The sequence below is a fragment of the Gopherus flavomarginatus genome, chromosome 3 (genome assembly GCF_025201925.1).
Source record: "Gopherus flavomarginatus isolate rGopFla2 chromosome 3, rGopFla2.mat.asm, whole genome shotgun sequence".
Lineage (NCBI taxonomy): Eukaryota > Metazoa > Chordata > Testudines > Testudinidae > Gopherus > Gopherus flavomarginatus.
In genome coordinates, this window is record NC_066619.1 from 126,364,500 (window position 1) to 126,387,983 (window position 23,484).

Below are 23,484 nucleotides of genomic sequence, written 5' to 3' on the forward strand. Positions count from 1 at the left end.
AAATCTTATGCCCAAATACATTTGTTAGTCTGTAAGGTGCCACAAGGATGCCTTGTTTTTTTTGCTGATACAGACTAACCTCTGAAACCTGTGGGAATAGAGTTTTCCAGATTTATGAATGACAGGCTGATGTAGGTGACCTCCAGCAGAGGAATAATTTTGGAATTTTTGACTTTTTTTCATTGTTTCTTTGTTTTAAGTAATTGAACCTCTAAGTAACGGAGCTACTCAACCTTTGTTCATCATAATTCTTGTCTTTGAACAAATCCTTTGGGAGTAACAGACAGCTACAGCGCCCCATGCCATGGTACTGGTAGAATACCGCCATTGGCAGTACTACAGTTCAGGGTCTGTTCGTGCTTCCCTCATAAATCAGAGGCCAGATGCTCTGCTGATGTAATTTGGCATAGCTCTGCTGAAGCCAAACAACCTACATGGATTTACATGTAGGATCTAGCCCAGGAGTTAAGATAAAACTTTGATTTGGATGCTTGAATCCACTTTAACTGAAACACATAAGGAAGGGAGGGTGTTTTTCTGCAGGTCTTTTCAAAGAAAATGACCCGGTTTTAAATTGTACAATTGTAGCAAAAATCAATAGCAACTCTTCACCCCGTAGGAGTTCCCCGAATAGGGAAGGTGTGTTCTGTGCAAGCAGAAAGCTAACAGCAGCAACAAAAAGATGTCATTTGAAAAGGATGCCATCTGCAAACTAGCTAAGGCTAGATTCTGAACCCCTTACTCATATTCGAAAGGAATTACTTCCCCAAGTAGCCTCATGTACCGATGACATACTGAAGTTTAAATACCTCTTGAAAACGCACTGCTACTTTGATATCTGCAAGTAACAATAGCATGCTTCTCTGGAAATTTCAGATTGCCTGGTCATATATGGATATAAATATATCAAACATTGTGAGCCTGACTCTTGGCCAGTATAAATTGGTGTAGTGCTTTGAAGCCAGTGGAGCTACACTGATTCACACCAGCTGAGGACCTGTCCCAGTGTTTTGAAAAGTTGCAATTCGATTGAACTGAAGCAAAAGATTTGCCTTCATTTTAATCCCCTATGTTACAGTCACTTCAAAAAAAGCACTTCTGAGCCATTTTGAAATTTTTCTGAACAGTGTATTTGTATGATGGGTAAGGTTAAGATTTAGTCAGGGGTATTTTTGGTAAAAGTCATGGACACGTCATGGTCAATAAATAAAAATTCACGGCTCGTGTCCTGTTCATGAGTTTTACCAAAAATACCCCTGACTAAATCTCTACTTCTGGGGCCCTACTGCTCTGGAGAACCCCTGGCAGAGGGAGGCCTGCTCTGGAGTTGGGGGTTGACTGCCCCCTGGTCGGTGCTCCCAGGGACCGCTCTCTGGGCTCCCCCACAGCCACTACTCCAGCCACCCTGGGACCACTGCCACTCGGGAGGTTCCCCAGGACACCCACAGGACCGCTGCTCGGGCAATCTCCAGAGCCAGTCACACCAACCACTGTTCCGATGGACACCAGAGCCACCTGCCCGGGGCCTCCCGAGCAGTGGCCGGAGCAGCTGGCCTTGGGTCGCTCCAGCAGTGGCTGGTGCGGCTGGCCATGGGGGGACCAAGCAGCTGGGGCCACCTGCCCGGGCAGCCCTGAAGTCAGCTGCACTGGCAGCTGCGGAAGTCACGGAGGTTGGGGAAATCACAGATTCCGTGACTTTCTGCCACCTCTGTGAAAGAATGATCAGCTAGGAGGCAACAAGAGCCATGTAGAGTGTCAGAAAAAGAAATCTAAGCTCAAGATTTATCCTTTGGAGCCCGATCCTCTGTCCTCTACTTGGGCAAGGCTCAATGAGAGTAAGGAAGATGGGGCTGGGCCCCAAGTCATGGTTTCACAGGACTTATTACTTTCATAGCAATGTGAGTTAGGGAGAGAATGTTGGCTCCGAGTTACCATCCGTACTCGGAAAGGCCTAACTGGTTTGACTCTACATTCCTGCAGCCGAGATTTTTGGGGGTTCTTTTAGCTCTATAAAGGGTGTTTTCACTCTCTTGAGACCAGCGTTCATGCAGTATTGGATTCAAAGCCATGACCCTGACAAAGTTAATCACAGCATGCAGTGGCAAGGCTTGTTTTTCAAAGTCCTGATCCCTTATTGAGACCTTGAACACTTAAAAGAATACATGTTCAGTGAATTATTTTTGCTGGTCGGGAAAGAATCGTTGCAACAGGAGTTGCAGCAAGCTGAGATTTTGCCAGTCCCTAGTGCATCCCTGGGGAAAACAGAAACATGGAAAAGGGGAGCAGTGGCAGTGAGAAAGGAAATTTCAGGGTGAAAAATGATAGATGAGGAGCAGCATGAAAGATAATGGGAGTCAAGTGAGCTAAAACCACAGGTGACCTAAAGGATGGAATTGTTGCTTCCAGGGTTTTTCCTTCCAAACACGCATTAGCTGTGAAAAGTGTTAGCTAGTTTCCCTCCCTTAGGGTGGTGTTTTACCATTAAACGGGACCCAGTAAGTTGAAGTAGCTGATCATACGGCAATACCAATTCTGCACCTCTATTTGTTCTGTGGGTCTAATCCTTCCATAGCGCACTGCTGCCTGAATACACCCCGTGGGCTCAGTTCAGTTTTCATACTGGTCCAATAGAGGTTAATAACATCCTCACCAGGCTGTTCTGAATGCAATGCTCTATGGCTCTCGTCACCAGGCCGATGACCAAACTAAAGTAACTGAATCAAAGTGCTTGATGTGTGTTTGTTTTCTTCAGTAGTTTTAAATCACTGGACAGGTACCGAACAGGCAGAGCCATCTAATGACAGCATAAGTCATTACTGCTGCCTGGAGCCTTCAGGCCATTCCGTTCGACACTGTTCAGTTTCTTATACTGCTCTGACCGGCCTGGTACCTGAGTTCCTTTCTCTGCGTTCAAGTGATGTAACCAGCCTCGGGTGTCAGACCCCTCCTGGTTTGTAGGCTTTAGATTCTTAAAAATAAGGACCCAATCCTGCACCCACTGAAGTCAGCAGGAGTTTTGCCACCAACTTAGTGGGAGAGAAACAACCCGCTCAGTTTCAATATGAGTGTGTCTTCTGAGCACAGCTTTAACCTTAGTTTTCACTCTTAAAGATGTCCGGCTGCAGTGACCAGTTATCAGTGTGTAATTTTGCAGAGAGCTGTCATAAAGCTAGGTGCGTCCTTCTTTGTTTTCCACTGCAGTGTTAAAATCATAAAGGCTGCTGTGATTTGTATGAACACATACAGACACACACACACACTCAGTTACCCGTTATTGACGTCTAGCGAGCCTGCCTGTTTAAAGTCTACTTACCACAAACATGCTAAAAGTGGATAATAGCAACACAGTCTAATGAAGAAAAATGATTCAATTTCATGCTGGTTTGTTGTAATAACTTCTTTACCATTTTCACTCATTACTTTTGACTGGATGTTGATCACGGCACATTTTGTTTGATGCACTGTTCCCACTTCTGGACTGATGTGATTTGTGTGCATTGTGAAATGTAAGTGAGTATGACAGGGTTCCCTTTTGGATATACCTGAGCTATCTAGCTGTTGTTACAGGAGACAGGGTCACAGGATCGACAATATTGGCATGGCTTCATATGAGGTGAAAGGGTTTGGAACCTGTCAATTAGGATTAGAATCAGTTCTTCAAGGGGTTTCTAAAAAGGATTAGAGAACAAGTCTGTGCCAGAAATGACTGTGTCAAGAAATAAATTGATGATTATATAAATTAGAAAGAAAAAATGACAGAAGAATGGACAAGTTTATTCTAGATGAAAGGGTAATGACAGGGGGAGAGAGTGAATGTTTTGTGATGTGATGGTTTCATTTTTCACTTTAAATACAGGCCTTTTTGATTTCACCACAGAAATGTGAATTGGAGAAAATCAAACTTACAAGAAATGTGGTGCTGTTGAGCAGCTTCAGAGAAATATTGGGCTTTAATAGCTGCACCGAGTAAGAAATGTAATGGGGGCAGGAGAAGGCCGGAGGAAAATGGCTTTTGTTCTTTCAGTCCTGAGCGATTCAGGGTGGGATCCCGGCTCCCTTGAAGTCAAAGTGAATTTTGCCGTTGACTTCAATGGGGCCTGGATTTCCCCCTCTATTTTTTATCTAGCAGTGATCTATTTTTTTCCCTAAATTTTCATTGTTTTTGCCTTAACACTGAGAGAGACCTGCTTGGTCGCTCCGTTTGGCTTCATCGCTCTGAATTGCTAATTAATTGTGTAAAAGCAGAGCTTTCCCTAAGTCTTCTCCTTTGATGGTGCTGGATCTGGAATCCCGGCTGAAGCATGCATCTGGACGGTTGGGAAATCCTGACTGGGCATCAACTTAGACGCCAGGACAACACAACTCATTGAATTGTAGGGCAGGGCAACCAGTGCACTAGGTTCTAGGGACTAAAAAAGGATGTTCTTGAACAGTCTTCTGTTTTTTAAAATTGATCTCACATTACACATGGCTCCAAAGCAAAACTTTGGATCTGAACACCTCTGCATTGGGGCACAGACTGGTCGGAAAATAGAATCCTTGGAATGCTTGGAGGAGAAAAATAAAAGAAAATGAAGATTTTGTGCTTCATTGTATATGTGCCTAATTTCTTTTTCCTATAAAAGATGTGGAACAGAACAATTTTTTCTGTTTAGTTTCTAATTGAAAAAAAATGTTCCAGTTTTCCAAGTGTTTTGTTGTTTGTTTCCCCAACTGTCTCTCTCTTTATTTCCCTTTTTGGAACAGGGAAGGAGGTAAAAAAAATCAGTGGAAGTAAGGGGGAAAACCCAAAGCAGCAGATCTTTAACAATCAGAAAAATGAATGGAACTTTTTCACTTCCATGTTTTTAATATGAATCTTCTGACCAAAATAATAATTTTTCATTAGAAGTTTCAATTGGACTGAAAAGCCATTCCCCTCCCGCCCCCTTTTTTTTGGACTAGCTCTCATTGGAACTGTTGAAACATCACATTCAGCACAATGATCAAACCAGGACTTTCAACACCCCTCTGAGGTAGCTCCCCAGGTGTGTTATCTTCATCTTCAAGATCATAGAAAATTCGGATCGGAAGGAATCTCAGGAGATCATCTAGTCCAACCCCCCTGCTCAAAGCAGGGCCAATCCCCAAATGGCCCCCTCAAGGACTGAACTCACAACCCTGGGTTTAGCAAGCCAATGCTCAAACCACTAAGCTATCCCTCCAAAAAGTAATAATTGGAGATATACCTATCTCCTAGAACTGGAAGGGACCTTGAAAGGCCATTGAGTCTAGCCCCCTGCATTCACTAGCAGGACCAAGTACTGATTTTTGCCCGAGATCCCTAAGTGACCCTCTCAAGGATTGAACTCACAACCCTGGGTTTAGCAGTCCAATACTCAAACCACTGAACTATCCCTCCCTTCCCAAAAAAATTCTGCATCAGTTTCAGCCCTTGCTGGGGATTTGAACTGATTGAGCTTGACTAACACACAAGCATGGATGATCCTCAGCTGGTGTAAATTGGTGTAGCTCCACTGGCTTCAGCTTTGATGGGGAACCAAGGCACAGAGAAATTACATGACTTGTCTGCTGTCACAGAGGGAGTCTGTGACAGAAACAATAATTAAATGCAGATCTTCTGGGCCCCAGTATCTAAGCCACAATGCTCTCATTCTCTCAAGTTTCTGCCCTTGGGATTTGCCTTTCATTGCAGCCTTCCACCTGCCTACAGGGGATTCCCTGCTCTGCAAGGTGAATTTTATCCAGTAACACTGAACAAAATTCTGCCTCTCTCACTTGATCCAACCCCCATGCAAGTCAAAAGGAGTTTGGTTCAAGGGAGAATGCCCATTGAGTTCCTACTGAAAAGGAACACTCATGCACTACCAAGCTGCAGACCTCTGAATGTTAGGAGTGCTGCTTCTGGTATCTAGCTCCTCTCCATGGGGTAGCTTTCGTAATGTTGTTTGAGAATTTAAAGGATCATATCAGATGAAGGGTGTGTTCCTCCTCTTCCTATGACTGTACAACACTAGTTAACACTCATGAGTTTGAGTGCATGAAACAAAGGGAATTAATTTTTCATGTGTCTCAATGAAATTCCTTTTAACCATTTCTTCTATACATAAATTCCCTCCACGCCCCCATCCTCAAAAATCACTTCCTTTTGAACTAGACTAGCATCAGTCCAGTCCATACTTGTTGCTCTCCTTTATGAACTCTGAAATGCTATAAAATATCTGTTCTTAAACTTTTTATCTTCTTAAATAGGTTTTTATCATCTTCCAGGGCAAACAGTAAATGTTTCCCAAACAGGAACATGCCTTTTCTTCAGACAGGAATACTTGAGATGCAGCAAGGAGTCAAAACCATCATATGCTTTTAGAGTTCATCTAGTTTGACCCCCTGCATAACACAGGCCATTAATTTTAACCCAGATCCCCCCCTCTATTGATCCCAAAGACTTAAGTGAAACCAAAGCGTTTTGGTCCTTGGGAAGCTAAACTGTTGTGTGCGATAGGGCAGAGATAAGGAGAGACCGAGGTGCAACCATTGCCCGAGTCCCCTGTGGTGGCAGGGCATAGATTAGATGAGATATGCCCAGATGACCCCCATCTGTGCTACAGAGGAAGGTAAACTCCCTCATGGTCTCTGCCAGTCTGACCTGAGGCAAAATTCCTTCCTGACCCCAAATCCAGAGATCAGTGTGACCCTGGGCATATCTGAACAAGACCTACCAGCCAGAAATCTAAGACAGAAGATTTTCTGTACCACCTCATTGCACGGTCCACCCCAACCAGTATCTCCTCTATAGCCAAGGCAGATTTCTTATGCTTCAGAGGAAGGGCTTGGGGGAGTTAAAACTGTGTGTGAGGGAAATACATTCCTTCCTGAGCCCTACAGATGGACTGGCTGAAGCCCTGAGTGGCTCTCCAGTCAAACATGTTCTCAAGAAGAAAGAGTTCAATAACCAAAAACTGATCCCTAATTCTTCCTCCTAGCTGGGATGTCTTTCTCTGTAATCTGTGTTGACCCTAATCTAGACAAAAATCTCTGGAAGATAGTTATAACTCTCAGAGTTTAACCCTGCTATATCAACCCTCCATACTGAGAGCCTCCTTGCGTCTCTATGAGACATCTTCCTTATTGTCAAGTGTTATCAACTCTTAGAGCTAAATTCCCCAGTGCCATTAATAGATATAACTCCGTTTGAAATCAGGGACGCTTCTGTGAATGAAGAACTTGGCTCCATGAGTTCTCTTCCCAGTTCTTTCTCTGGCTTGTGCTGTGCAGAATGTTAGACAAGATGATCATAATGGTCTCTTTTATCCTTAAAATCTATGAAATTGCTTACCACTCTGCACCTCTATTTCCCGTCTGAAGTGTGGGGTTGATAATGGAAGCCCACCTTGGGAAATCTTCTGTGGGCAGTAGGTTGACACTATATTGCTTTTTACATTGCTCCACCACAAAGTTTAGAAATTGTCAAAGGAAGGCGGCACCTCCTTCCCCTCTTTAACAACAACACGATATTATTTTTCATAGTTCTAACTCCTGTACATTACTTTCCATTTGTTAACTTGGTGCTGCTTCTATCATATACCACACTGTCATCCTGAAGGTAGAGTAGTTTGTCTTCTGCTTGCTTTCCATCTTGTCCCTCTTCTGGGTTTCCCCATTACAGCTGGTGCTTCTTTGTGTAGGTCATCTAAGGAGATCATAGGAATACCTGTGTTTTATTAGAAATACTCCCATAACATACCCTGAACAAAATTCATTATTTACTTCCAACCCTTCCGTGGAACTTTGTGGCTGGCGAGACATGCTAGAGGGTCTTTCCATTTTGAAGTATGTGCTGATTGCCTCCTATTAAACGTTGTATCCAAAGACTCCTAACCTGCACTATCACTGGTGTTGTATACTTAATGCCTGTAGTCTCAGTCTTATGTGTTTGAAATATTCATATCTCACTTATGCCTTGAATGTTGTGACTTCTTCATGATGTCTGACAGTACCATAGTGATTTCTCCTCTTGTCTCCATCCTTAACCCTGTTGCCAGGATCCCACTGAATGGTTGCTGAAGGGTTCTTGGTCAACTTTGCACTGCCTCCTCCGTACACATCTTGATGGCATGCTGCGTGGGGCAGACACGGCATATTTTAAATTTAAAAGAGTCTGGAAAATTAATTTGAAAACAAATTTGACTCCCCCAGTGACGTCTTAGGGTTAGAGTTAAGGTTAGGGTTAGGGTTACACACCCCTCACTTTACTTGCTTTTCTGATGCTGGGAATAAAAAGACTGGGCCTCGTTCACCTCTCATGATGGTTTTAAATGGCACAACTCCAGTGACTTTGGTGGAGTTACACCTGCTGTATGCTGTGGGATCAGAATGAGGCCCACCCTATGGTGGTCTTTAGGGTTCCTTAGCTTAATCACTGTCCGAATGTCACGGCAGCATTGCTTTGTGCTGCGTGTTGTCAGTGACCCAATCCTCATTTAGCCTTGCATTGTCTTAGTGCCTCGTAAGAGTAACCCCTGCTGGCTGATATTGCCACTGCCACTGCCGTAACATGGCAGGTTTATGGATGATGGGCTGGGGTAGAGTTCTCCTCTCCACGCCAAGACACTTCAGGGGAGGGACAATTGAAGACATTAGATTACTGGTCTGTTTGGGTCCTGGGGACAGATGAAGTGGGGCCAGTGGGAATAAATCTCCCCATAGAATAACATCTTTGCAATGCACATACATGTACATTTTTGAGCTGGAAATTCTCTATTGTCTGGACACAAGTAGCAGCCCTAGCTGGGGAAATGAGTTTGATAGCTCCCCAGCCTTGCATCCAACAGCCACCTTGTTTGGATTGGCTGATCAGAGAAGGCCTGATCTTGCCCCCGTTACACTCCCCTTGTAATCAGCAGTTCTCTCTCCATTAAGTCCAGTGGGCACGTGGAAAGGAGGCGAGTGCTGACTTTGGGACCCCTCCCACCTCAACACACATTGGTTTGGGATGAACAGGAGTCTTTGTCTCCTCTGCCTCGAAGTCCCAACAGAAATGTCCAGACATCCTCTTCGGGATTTGCTCTCCACTGCATGCACAGTCAGCAGTTCTCTTTCTCTCTCTCTCCCTTTGTGGTTAATACTTTTTCCTTTTTTTAAGCATCAGACAATCATTCACTCAATGCAATATAAGGCTGTATCACATATGGATCAGCTGAATGTAGAGCTTGTGAACTGAGAAAGCTTCGTGCTGGTACTTTTCTTTAAACAAAGGAAAATGCAAGCACTTTGGAGAGCCCAGTGAAAACAAAAGAAAGCTTGAAACGGGGCTTATGAGATCTCCCCCCAATTAATATTTTTCAGCCATATATACTTTTGCTTTCCTATGAGAGTCGTGGGTTTCTAGGGAGAACAACCCATGAGCTTGATTGTGAAGAGAAGTCACTTGGATGTTTCCTACGCGTTGAATTAAGGGGGCCTTTTGTTGACTCGATGATTTATCAGAAGCCTTAGTGATCCTATAATTATGAGCCTGGCCAGTGGGGATGATACAATAATGTGCCTTTGAATATGTGCATATATAAAACCTGTAGCAGACTGAGAAAAATTAACTCATTACTGTAACTCGTGAATGCGGGCCAGATACCTTTTCAGAGTTCTGTGGTGGCAATAAGAAAAGGCCCAACAATGGACAGTGTATGTGATTCAAAAATTCCAGCTTCATTTCTTTTGTGATTACCAGAAAAGATATTTGGAAGAAGATTTGGGGACCTGTCAAGACCTTTTTATTTATCATCACATTTATTCTTTATGGCGGCACTGGGTAAACACACTGAATTGGAAAGGTAGAACCAAGAGAATTTTTGAAAACCCTCACTGGCAGTGTTATTTATTCATCTGTGCTGGTGCTCACAGAGAGAGCGCTCAAATGAAGTTAATGGGAAATATCTTGAGCTACAGCATGGAACACATCGGTTCTACCTTGGAACATGGAACGACGTAAAACAATTGGCCATGAGAGACTCAGTGACTGAACTCAGGATTCTGAAGTGCTACTGTGTGTCTGATTCTCCTCTCACTCCTCCTCCCTAAACCGTTATCTTCTTATATGTTTCTTACTGTTGGGTTATTAAAAAGGCTGTTCTGGAGCTTGCCCACAATATGTATTTGCTTTCTCCTAACTCCAGATCATTTCTGGAACAAAGATGGCTTCCACTTCTTGTCACCTGACCTTTTACATTGTTTGAGACTTAAAGCTATACTAGCAGTCCATTTAAGCTAGCCCTGCCCTCTCTTGGGAGAGTCCAATCTTCTGTTCTTCTGAGGTGAAAATATGATCATGGTGGCTGAACTTTAAACAAGAAAACAGTCTATCTGACTTCATTGGGATGACTTGTTGGATTATGTTAAGCATGCGCGTCAGCCTCTGCAGAGTCAGACCGTTGTCCTGCGTTCCAGCTAGTTCTGTTCAAACCCATAGCACCTATCCCACCTCCTCTGCAGCAGGTTTGCCAGTCACAAATGGTGGTAAAGGTGGGCTTTCTAATGAGCTTCTTTGGAATGCAATGGTCCTCAATCCAGTGTCCTCGAATCGAGCTCTCCACTGACATAGCAGCTGGAGCTGCCCTGCCAGGAATTACTTGTAAGCAAGCGACACGGCACCTGGTGAAGTTGTTCATTATTGATGTTCAGCCCAAATATTTGATGACCTGCGGGGGCTCAGAGCATTGTAAAGCAGTTCCCTCCCCCTGTTGGGATTGCAAGCTCAGACTCAGTGGTGCAGAGTAATTGAGGCCAGGGTTGTGTCTTGTGCCGGCATTTCACTGAGGCATGTTAGTGTAACACTGTTTTTGCTGACCTGCCGGTGCCAAGGCAGCTTGGACATTGGCGCTCGCCTCTGGTGAGGAAATCTGAGTTGAGTTCCTGGCATGCAGGAGGCAGGAAAACACAAGGCAGTGGCATGGGTGTTGGTGTCTTAGTAGAGCAATGTCTTGAGGAGCCTCTTGCTCTGTTGAGAGGCCATCTCTCCTTTGAGAATGTGGCTAAACTGCTTGAGCCTGGGGAGTATAGTAGGAGAATTACGGTAATGTTGGACACTCTGCATTGGCTTAAAAGTATGAAAGTATTGGCTGTAAATTGGAGATGATGGTACTTGGTGACCACAGGCAGCGCACACCCTCAGGTAACAGCTCACTATGTCCTGAAACATTCTGATTCTATTTTAGGCTCCGTTTGCTCACCTGATGTGCAGCCAGTCTTATTGCATGCCTGGTTACTGTGTGAAGGCTTTTTCTGGTAACCGTAGCAGCAGGGTTGCAGGTGGGGGCATACACAGAGAGGAAAGAGACTAGGGAAGGAATGGGGGTGGGCTTGAGCATGAGTGGTGGCATTTCTGTAAACCCAGCCTGAAGGATCCCCCTAAACATCAAGAGGGGAGCAGGAAAACCTGCAGAATTCTTTTAATACATTATTTTTTAAATAGAATTACAGAAAGGGTGCTTGACCTGGAAACTGACTATTCCAAGATGAGTTACTTCACAGACCAAACAAACTCAAGTTGGCATTAGAATCACAGAATCCTAGAATGTCAGGGTTGGAAGGGACCTCAGGAGGTCGTCTAGTCCAACCCCCTGCTCAAAGCAGGACAAATCCCCAACTAAATCATTGTCCCTTTAAGACCCAAACTGATCTTTCTCATTTGGGTAAAAAAGGAGCATTACCAATGAGTATGAGTTGAAAATCAAAAAGGAGATAGAGCTGTGGAAGAGAGAGCCCTCGCTCAGCTCAGCAGAGAGACCAGTCTGGGCAAGTGGAAAGAAAAACCCTATCTGTAAGAATTACAGCTGGAGCTGAAATCAGCTGACTTTGCATATTATTTTAGCACTCAGGGATGCAGTTCTAGTACTCCGGTGTCAGCACTTGGCCATCTAGAACACAGTCCAGTGTAGACATTTTTTTGAATCCCCTTTGCCTGAGTCTGGTGGAATGCAGGCAGTCTCTGCCTGTCCTAGAGGTGGTGAACCACAAGCCGAGAAAGCAGAGCCACTGGGCAAGGAAGGAGACCCATTTTCAGCTAACGCAGTTTATTGACTGTAAAAAGCTCTTTTTGCTGTCACACCAGAGCACAGGACTTGGCAGAAGAAGAATGGGCAACCCTGAGCTACAGGAGTGAGTGAAGGTAGCTATGTTAACATTTGTGGTCTGAAACTATGACAACAGGCATCCCATAGATCCAGGTGAAACGAGTGGCAGTTCTTCCAGTAAATGGCGAGGTGCAGGGGGGCAGGATGAAAGATATTTCCTGGAGCAAATCCCCATGCATGTGAAGGGAGCAGCCCCAACCTCTGCAGAAGCATGGAGCCCAGGGTCCCCCTAGGGTCTGGGGCAGAAGGAAGCATGCTGTGAATGCACCAGCTGGCTGCTTTGGTTGGCCTCCCTCCACTTGCACTGGCTCAGCATGTGCTGTGGGGCTTGGCCGAACCCACTGCCGGAGTTGACACTACATTTCATTTGCACTTCAGTAGCGCTTGGGAGCCCTTTGTGCTAGATGCTGCATAGCACAGAACGGAGTGGTGTCCACTGCCTGGATGCGCTGACAATCTGAGCATAGGACCAGAGCCGGCGGGCAGATACAGTCCAACAGGGAGAGCACTAGGAAACAGGACAGGAGTGGTCTTGCTAGAAATAGCCGGGTAGCCGCAGCAATATGGGCAGTGGAATGTACCTGAGGGCTTGTACTCCATGCCTCGGCCTGTGCTGTCACAGCTACACTTCTGCTTTGAGCATGTACGTCGGCCTGAGCTGGGAACTCCACCTGTGGCTCTGGCATAGACACACCCTGAGAGTTGAGACCTCTCTCAAAATGGAGCAGCTCAGCCTCAACAGCTGGCACTGGTTCAGGGATTTTGGCTGTTGCCTCCTCTCTGCGGCATTATGGAGAGAACGAAGGGAAGAGCTCTCCAGGCTCCCTACATGCCCCGTCTGGCCCTCAGAGACAGACCCCTCATCGTGACTTTCCCCAGGTCTCCACACGCTCTCAGCGAAACTCTGCGAATTCAGTGTTGATGCAAAGCTAACTACACAATTTCTTGCATTTCTGATGTGTACAGCTGGGGGCACCCAAAACCTATAGCACAGTATGCAGATAGATGTGTGTGTGTATTTGTGTGGGATGCATGGGTGGGGGAAGCAGGTATGTTCTTTCTCTCCCTTTTTACTATATCTGTACATGCAAGGTCTGATTCTCTGAAGTGCTGAGCACTTGAGGCTCCAGCTGAAGTCACTGAGGTTCAGCACCTTTGTAACAAGGCTAGCATAAATCCACATGATTGGCTAGAAGAAATCACTGTTTTGGTTGACGTAGTAGACTCGCTGCTAATGGACTAAGAGGACCGTCGTTCAAGCCTTGGGTCTGGTAATGCACACGGTGCACCCACTGTCTGGGGCCATCGCTGATTGCTTAGACTTGCTGAGGTCTTCAGGTGCAAGCCCAGGTCAGTGTGACTGGACATGCTGTTGGCTTTATTAACCTGCCAAATTCCTTGAAGACCTAGGGAATGAGTTTAAGTGTCTTTGCCCTCTCCATTGCGTGGGTAAACCCACAATCTCCATTCAAAACTGCATGCCACAAACTTTGGGCATGCAAAATGCAGCATTTGAGGCCAAGGTGAAGCCACTTTGAGGAGAGATAGCTCAGTTAGGGCAGAGATAGTTCAGTGGTTTGAGCAATCCCCTGCTGAACCTAGGGTTGTGAGTTTAATCCATGAGGGGCTGTTTAGGGATCTGGGGCAAAATCTGTCAGGGACAGTACTTGGTCTTGCTATGAAGGCAGGGGACTAGACTCAATGACCTTTCAAGGTGCCTTCCAGTTCTATGAGATAGGTATATCTCCATATACACATGACACTTGGAAAATTAGCCCTTTTAAGTCTATTTCTCATACTCCTTTTTGTATGTTGTTGTGTTACCTAATAGTCCATCCTATCTAGACACGTATACTTAAAAAGTAACCCACACCTACATTCAAACAAAAAATCTAGATTTTGAAAGGATGATCCAATCTAGCGATGCTCAATTCTAAGGGGCCAGAAAACAGTCACTAATATTGTGCAAATTCCAGGGTTTGATTCAGTTCAGACACACTCAAGCCCATCGACATTCCAGAGTTTGCAAAACTTTGAAACTGGCTTGCTTGGTGCAGCTGGATATATGTATTCAATGCTGAAGGCATGTATTCAATCGAAAACTAGCATATTGGGTCCACTTCTGACTTGAGTGACCAATTTCAAAGCTCCGACACAGAATATCAACTCCAGACACTTAGCAGATAAAACATTAGCCACTTGTGATAGTTTTAAAATGTTTTCGAATACCAAATAGATTCACAAATGCCAGGAAAGATTCACAGATACTTCACAGAATCAATCCCCCTCTGCCCTTCTCCAAGATTATTGAATTCTCCCCAACCAGATCTAATCCAGACAAATGCCTTGATCCCACCAGGGGATCTGATAGCATAGATCCATTTACCCTTGGGAGTCCAAATCACTTCAGTGAGACTCCACACAACCATAATGGACTGGGCTTGCCCATCTCTTTGCAGAGCTGAAGATACTGAAAGGAGAACTGAAATGTGAGGTGCGGTCTGCAGCATTCTGGCATTTAATGTTTTAAAGTGATGTGTCTTGTAGCATTTTTGTTGTACCACTTTGCAGGCCCTTATCAGCATGGGTCTAACTCCAGCCAAGACAGCTCTCTGGTGCACACGGTGTATTGGGCAAGCTGCCTCCTTTTGACCTGTGTGATCCTCATAGCCATCTTCTCTCTTTCAGGCTCTCCTTATTATTACAGTGCCGCAGCCAGAGGAGCAGCGCCCCCAGCAGCTGCTGCTGCCTATGACCGCCACTGACCCAGGGAGTCTGGAACTCCAGCACTTACTAAACATATCATCCAGGCTGACGGCATCTGATTCCCCATGAAATAACCATGCAAATCAGACTGCAAGGAAGGAAGACAAAAGTATCCAGTAGGAACCCGCTGGCTGAAATTTTACTCTTTAAACTGGGTGAACTAATTATTATTATTTTTTAAATCCATGAAATTCTGGCGATATTAACTGGGCTCTCATACAAAACAAAGAAATGGGAGAAACCAGTTCTGCTACCGTCCCATCTGATTTGAAAGGTGCAGTAGCTGCATCCTACATAAAGCCTACTGATCTCGCTGCCTCTGGTTCTCTCAGCTGCGCCTGGGGACCGGAAGCAGTTCTGACTTTGAGCAGGCCAACTCGGGATGTCTCCCTTAAGGTGCATTGACGCAGGCTGTGTGACTCAACGTGAGCTGTCTGGCTTTTTTTAATTTTTTTGGTAAATAAGGATTGGTCTGCTCAATTTACACAGCACCATTGTAAATAACTTGCTTCCTTGTGTTACTTTTGAGAGTGGCTTAGCGTAAACAGCGACATGGTACAAACGATGAACCGAAAATGCATCTGAAAAATGTGTTTTCAAACTGGTGCACTGATTCAAAGAATTCAGTAAGCTTTAACCGACTTTGAACCAGGTTAACATTCATTGTGGCTATATTTGGGGCTGATGTTACTTCTATATACAGCGTCACAGCTGGCAGCCGTGTGTGAACATGCTATGAGCTGGCACGGAACACACGAGCGACTGAAAGACATGGGCGGTTTGTGACATTTTACTGCTAAATATTTATTTATGTTTGTTTGTAATCATAACTAGCACTGAAACAAATTCTCTGCTTTCAAGTTAAACCACATCAGAGAAGGAATTCCTAATTAATAACCAACTCCTTATGTATATCTATATAGATTACTTGTGAACACCCAATTATTTCTATTTTGTAAAGAAATGAGAAAAATCCCAAGGTAATGATTTTTCAAATTGATATCTCAAATAATATTACATTAAGGGTCACCATGTACACTGAAACATACAAACACTGCATTACAAATCAAACACATGGGGGACACACATTTTGGGATACCTATATGTTTAAATGAAGACACTTCTCAAAGTCATTCGTTGTACCCAGTGGGCTACAGTAAATCCATTCCACTGGAATCCATAAAGTTACACTGGGGATAAATTTGACCCATTAATTCTGTATATTCCCCCTCTCTCTCAAAGAGAGAGCATTAATAGAACCAAGTGACATTTTGTTCAATGTTCTCTACTTCCTGGAGCTAATGAACAGAAGAGAGCAGCTTACAAATGATTGGTTAAGCTAGTACATCAATCAGCACCAATTCAACGGAACCATATCAACTACTCATTATTTCCCGAAGGAAAAGCTTTTTTTAATCCTATATGATCAGCAAACTTCTCGTCTACATAAAGGGAAAATTAGAAGTGTTTCCACTGAAGACAATGGAAAACTCCCACTGACTCACATGGGCTCAGGATCTGCTCCATAGCCTTGCGCAGAGTTGCCATAATTAGTGTGAAAGGGACAAATTCTACCATCCTTACACTGGTGAGCACTTACATGCTGTAGTAATCTGGTTTGGGTCCATGAAGATTTGAGTCTAGCCCAAAATAGGTCTCCTATAAGTGGACAATTGAAGTACAAATATTATTTCCAGAGTAATAACTTTTTAATTATAATTTTATCTTTGTGCTGCTTGTTCTGAATGGATGTCAGCAAATCAAATGGTAGCAATTCAGTGAGTTTTGGCTGCATGTTCCTTCCAAAACCTTTGTACTATATTTAGTATGTCTTCTGATCAGACTCAGAACAGAGACATCTCTAGTTTCCAAGGCAGATAGTCCCTAACTGGAGCCGGGCTCCTGTCCAGGAGTTTAGGTTAGTAAACATCCACATACCCACAGATGAAATGTTCAGAGGCTAATGTGAAGGGGAAAGAAATCCAGGAGAGCTGACTGTATTTTAAAAAAGGCTTATTGAGGGTGCAGGAACAAACCATCCCGATTTGTGGAAAGGATAGCAAATATGGCAGGCAATTAGCTTGGCTTAACAGAGAAATCGTCGGTGAGCTTAAACACAAAAAGGAAGCTTAAGAGAAGTGGAAACTTGAACAGATGACTAGGAAGGAGGATAAAAATATTGCTCGAGCATGCAGGGGTGTAATCAGGGAGGCCAAAGCACAATTGAAGTTGCAGCTAGCAAGAGATATGAAGAGTAACAAGAAGGATTTCTACAGGTATGTTAGCAACAAGAAGGTGGTCAGGGAAAGTGTGGGACCCTTACTGAGTGAAGGAGGCAACCTAGTGACAGATGATGTGGAAAAATCTGAAGTACTCAATGCTTTTTTTGCCTCAGTCTTCACAGACAAGGTCAACTCCCAGACTGCTGCACTGGGCAGCACAGCATGGGGAAGAGGTGAGCAGCCCTCAGTGATGAAAGGACAGGTTAAAGACTATGTAGAAAAGCTGGATGTGCACAAGTCCATAGGTCCAGATCTAATGCATCCGAGGGTGCTGGGGAGTTGGCTGATGTGATTGCAGAGCCATTTGCCATTACCTTTGAAAATTTGTGAAGATCGGGGGAGGTCACGGATGATTGGAAAAAGGCAAATATAGTGCCCATCTTTAAAAAAGGGAAGAAAGAGAACCCAGGGAACTACAGACCAGTCAGCTTCACCTCAGTCCCTGGAAAAATCTTAGAGCTGGTCCTCAAGGAATCCATTTTGAAGCACCTGGAGGAGAGGAAAGTGATCAGGAACAGTCAACGTGGATTCACCAAGGGCAAGTCATGCCTGACCAACCTGATTGCCTTCTATGATGACATAACTGGCTTTGTGGATATGGGGAAAGTGGTGGACGTGATATATCTTGACTTTAGTAAAGCTTTTGATACGGTCTGCCATAGTATTCTTGCCAGCAAATTAAAGAAGTATGGATTGGATGAATGGACTATAAGGTGGATAGAAAGCTGGCTAGATCATGGGGCTCAATGGGTAGTGATCAACGGCTCGATGTCTAGTTGGTAGCCAGTATCAAGCGGAGTGCCCCATGGGTCAGTCCTGGGGACGGTTTTGTTCAACATCTTAATGATCTGGATGATGGGATGGATTGCAGCTTCAGGAAGTTCGCAGATGGCACTAAGCTGTGGGGAGAGGTAGATACGCTGGAGGGTAGGGATAGGGTCCAGAGTGACCTAGACAAATTGGAAGATTGGGCCAAAAGAAATCTAACAACAAGGACAAGTGCAGAGTTCTGCACTTAGGAAGGAAGAATCTCATGCACTGCTACAGGCTGGGAACTGACTAGCTAACCAGCAGTTCTGCAGAAAAGGACCTAGGGGTTACAGTGGAAGAGAAGCTGGATATGAGTCAGCAGTGTGCCTTTGTTGCCAAGAAGGCTAACACCATATTGGGCTGCATTAGTAGCAGCATTGCCAGCAGATCAAGGGAAGTGATTATTCACCTGCATTTGACACTGGTGAGGCCACATCTGGACTATTGCGTCCAGTTTTGGGTCCCCCACTACAGAAAGAATGTGGACAAATGAGAGAGAGTCTAGCGGAGGGCAACAACAATGATTAGGGGACTGGGCCAGGGGCAGCTCTAGGCATTTTGCCGCCCCAAGCACGGCAGGCAGGCTGCCTTTGGTGGCTTGCCTGTGGAGAGTCCGCTGGTCCTGCAGCTTCGGTGGATCTCCTGCCTGCGGGAGGTCCACTGAAGCCACTGGACCAACGGACCCTCCGCAGGCAAGCCGCCGAAGGCAGCCTGCCTACCGCCCTCGCGGCGATCGGGAGAGTGCCCCCAGTGGCTTGCCGCCCCAAGCATGCGCTTGACGTGCTAGGGCCTGGAGCCACCCCTGACTGGGGCACATGACTTATGAGGAGAGGCTGAAGGAATTGGGATTGTTTAGTTTACAGAAGAGAAGAATGAGGGGGGATTTGATAGCAACCTTCAACTATCTGAAGGGGGATTCCAAAGAGGATGGAGTCGGCTGTTCTCAGTGGTGGCAGATGACAGAACAAGAAGCAATGGTCTCAAGTTGCAGTGAGGGAGGTCTAGGTTGGATAGTAGGAAAAACTATTTCACTAGGAAGGTGGTGAAGCACTGGAATGGGTTCCCTAGGGAGGTGGTGGAATCTTCATCCTTAGAGGTTTTTAAGGTCAGGCTTGACAAAGCTCTGGCTGGGATGATTTAGTTGGGTTTGGTCCTCCTTTGAGCAGGGGGTTGGACTAGATGACCTCCTGATGTCTCTTCCTACTCTAATCTTCTATGAGTCTATGAATGTAGCCATTATTTTTCCTCTTTTGACAGTTAATAGTTGATAAACATTATTCAGTTTAAAAGGTACATAACAGTATGTGCAGCTCCTTTATTTGAGCAAGCAGTGCTCTCTTCTTTTGAGACATTTTTTCCAAAATCATCCTCTGAATCCTCACTAAATGTTGGGTTATCATTCTGCAGTAGGGCTGTAAAGGGAATTTTCTTTCTCTTGGATAAAGGTGACTTAGAATCCCCTCCAAGTTTCTTTGATTGGCATGTGCACCAACCTGCATGCACTGAGCCTTCTGGAACGTTAGGCTCTTTCGGTTCCCCAGCTGAAGAGAAAATGATGTATCTGCAAATATACAGTTGCAAAGTATCATGGGAGTGCAAAGTATCATGGGAGTGGTAGCTCCATAATTAAGGCTGAGTTGAGTTATGCAGGTGTATATCTAGAGAAATGTCATGACCAGACAGGAAGCTTACAAATTTTCTTTCTCTCTTTCCAGTAACCAGATTACATGTGACCGGCTGCTCCTCTTCTAAGTTAAATAGTGATGGTGCAGCTGTGTTGGTTCTCAGATATTAGAAAGAAAAGAAGGCAATATCTTTTATTGGACCAACTTTTGCTGCTGAGACAGACATGCTTTTGAGCCTCCCAGAGCTCTTCTTCAGGTCTGGGAACCTAACTCACAGTGTCACTGCTAAGTACAAGGTAGAACAGATTGTCATAAATAAAGTGATGGAGAAAAAGAAAAATATGCACCATAGATTAAATTCTCCCCTGAACAGAGGGTCAGCCTGAGGACTACAAGTCCTGTCTGAGCTATATTTTGAGGTTGTAAGTGGCGCCTAGACCTCGGGCTGGCTCTCTGCTTTGGGGTGAGTTTCACCCACTGCATGCACTACCTGGCAGACACGTGGTTTATTTATTTCATAGGAGTGAAGTGTCTTGGAATGTTTAGACTAGATTTGATTTTGTGAGCAGAGTAGACATTAGGTGGCTGGATGCTGGCATGAGCATGCTCAGTAAGGAAACGGTTTTTGTTATGCTAATGACAAAAGAAAGGTATGCCACTAGCACGGTTGGTAAATTTCATCCTGTGGATGTGCCTCAACCTATACAACACACTGAAATACACATGGCTAAACCCTGCTGGCCTTAGTCAATTAAGTAGTCCATTTCAATCCCGTGGGACTATTTCTCACATATGTAAGGTAAGCATGATCCAGCCCATAACCTGTGCACACCATCCTCCTAGAAAATAAATTCATTACCACTATTGGCTGGTATTAAGGAAGGGATTTGCAAAACCACCTGGAAGATCTGGACAGCCCGTTCCCATTCATTTTAATGAGAAATCAAATCCTTTAGGTTTCTTTGAGAATTAGAGCCTGACAGTAGATGGTTGTCTGGGCATCATCAAAAATTACCGCCTGCAATTCTTTATCCATGTGCCTAATGTCCACTTTGTTGGTGCCATGTTCCCCCCATTCATTTTCTAAGCTTCACTTAGCACTAGGTTGTATTAGCCCTTGCTTGTATGAACCACTGCTCGCCACTATGGGTTTGCCGGGCAGTCGCACGCACTAGACAAATCACTTGGCTGTCTTTGCATCCCTCAGAAATGAATTAACAAACAGTCTACCCAAGTGTGTGTGATAGATGCACATGAGTATACTATGCTGTGTGTGCCACACACACACACCCCTTTCAAGCTCATTAGAACCCAGTCTCTGTGTAACAAATCATATTGTAATGACTCTTACCATCTGACCAATGCCCTGACTCCTGGAGCTACTCTGGAATTCCAGTGGAGATCTGAGGTACCTCCTGAACATGCGTTTTTTTTTTGTTTTTTTTTTTTTTTGCATTTGGGAACTGAGCAAGGGAGCTAAATGCATCCCAGGAATCGCATCCATGTTACAAAGCAGTTTTTTAAACTACATATGGGGATTAGCAAACTGCTCAGCTGATATAAATCTGCCTAGTTCCGCTGACTTTGGTTGATTCATCCCAGCTGAGGATCTGGAAATGTGTCTGTCAGGATATTAGCTTGGCCTGGTGCCACACCCTCTAGTAATGAAGTGTTGATAAGAACCCACATTCCTTTCCCTATGCAGTTTTTATAAGGTGTGCAAGGCTTGGCCCACCAAGCACTTTGGTTATTCCTGGTTGCTTTCTAATGCGCTTATACTACTAAGAATAGTGACCTAAGATCAGCAAAAGGGCTGTCTTGGGACGTGATCATGGAGGCACAGTATATATGTGCAATGTACTATACATCTATATGATAGCGATGGGTGAATCTCAAAAGGTTTGGAGGTTTGGCTCTGGTTTGATAAGTCCTATGAAGTGTGGATGCTTATCTGAAGCTCACCCAATTCTTTTGATGTTTCATTCGTCCTTCTCTCTTTTCTTCCACCATCCTCTGATTTGGCTTCCCATTGATCCTCCACACTCCTGCACTGGGGTCACCCTGCTGGCTTCCATCTACACAGGCTCTCCTCCGATTAGCAAACCTTTTGGGTCTTGAAAGGTAGAGGAGGAGGGTGGAGCTGTGGAGAATGAGTGAGCAGTGGTAGCATTATGAGAGGATAGAGACAATGCTGTTCCACATCCAAATCAACAGAGAACATGAGACAAGACCCAAATCAACCAGTGTCAATCAAGGAGATGCTTAGAAAAATTCTGTAGGAACATGACCATAAATAGGACTTTAAAATAGAGAGCTGTATAGTTGACACTGAATTTGCTTAGGGTCAGTTTCCAGAGGCTCAGCTCAGTCAGTGTAATTACCGATGTGTTAACATAAGGCCTCAGTACCCATTGATTGGCATACTCAGCATGTCCCGGGATCAGGCCCTTAGCCTCCGTTGCATTGCACCAAAATCAGCTTTGAAACACGAGCTTCTTCAGCCAGCACCCCATATTCCATGGCAGAATACACAGGTGAAGTGGAGACTGCAGGTGCTGACAAACTCAGCTGAGTTCTTTAGGGCTGATCCTAGAAACTCACACATGAACAGCCCTCTGACATGATCATCCTCAAAGATGGAATCCTGAAATCCAGGGGCAGTTTGCCATTGACTTCAATGGGGGCTCTGCTTTCATCCACTGACTTCAGCAGGGCTTCTGGTTCAGCTCTCTCACATGACCAAGGGGTTTGCAGGATCAGGTCCTTAATTTGTTAAATTGGTGTCATTGCCCTACGTGGAGGGGAAGTGCTGTAATAAGGGATTATCACAGTCCTTGCACAAATCAGACCATGTTCCCTTTGTGGGAACTGATCCACAGCTGAGAGACTCATTTGGGATATATTTAATCCAAATTTTGGAAGAAAACATGGAACGTCCTCATCCTGGGTAAACTTGCTGTGTCTCCTGCAGTACCTTCCCCGTTTATCACCCCGTCCCCCAAATCCTGATCATTTCCATCACCTTGCTCCAAAGTATGAGATTCAAAGCTTTGCCTGTTAGCTGTCAGCCCAGAAAATGGACTCTGGAAGTATGGTGATGAAAGAGTGTGTGTGTGTGTGTGTGTGTGTGTGTGTGTGTTTTGTTTAGAGACACATGGGCAGCGAGGGAATGTGCTGATCTTCGTGGAGACTGCAGGCCCCAGGTATGATGCCTGATTGCTTTAGGCCTGGTGTAAGGAAGCTTAAATTTAAAAAAATTAAAATGAAGGTTGCAACCTGAAAACGTTTTGGGTTCAGAAAAGAAATCTGATTGGTGGTGGTGGAGCGGGTTATAGGCAAATACACATTGTGACATATATTCTCCTTTGTTGTAGAGGCATGTATCCCCTAAACACTAGCGGGAATTATGCACAGGAAAGATTAGACCAGCCCAGTTTGCTTATATCAGGAGCCACTGGGTCTTGAGCCGTCTTTGCTCACGTACTTGTCAGGCCTTCTGCCATATCTCTACTCTTAGCTGAAAAATACCATTCCGCATTTGTGACTATTTTTTTAAATTGACCCATTGTGCTTGGAGTGGGACAGGAGAGGAAGTCATGTAATGAGCTCTCTTATTTTTCAAGCAGGAATACCCACCGTTACTTTAAAAGGTCTGTCTCCACTGCTGAGTTAACTCAGGTGATTGGCACCTGGGTCAAACCCGAGTCACTGTGTCCTCCCTTGTATATGTCTCTGGGACTTTGGGGGCATAGCCCATGAGTCTAAGGGCTGGTCTACACTACGAGGGGAAATCGATCTAAGATACGCAACTTCAGCTACGTGAATAACGTAGCTGAAGTCGAAGTATCTTAGATCGAATTACCTACCGTCCTCACG

At 44.7% G+C, this 23,484-nt stretch overlaps 1 protein-coding gene across 4 annotated transcripts in view; it reads left to right on the top strand.

Moving 5' to 3' along the window:
* Positions 1–18,520, top strand: part of PAX5 (paired box 5) — a 230,165-nt gene extending 211,645 nt beyond the window's left edge. For all 4 annotated transcript variants that reach the window (XM_050943148.1, XM_050943150.1, XM_050943149.1 and 1 more), the window contains one exon: positions 14,814–18,520. In XM_050943148.1, the coding sequence (XP_050799105.1) occupies positions 14,814–14,890 (77 nt within the window). In that variant the 3' untranslated portion in view covers positions 14,891–18,520. The remainder of the gene's footprint in view (positions 1–14,813) is intronic.
* The last annotated feature ends 4,964 nt before the right edge of the window (positions 18,521–23,484 follow it).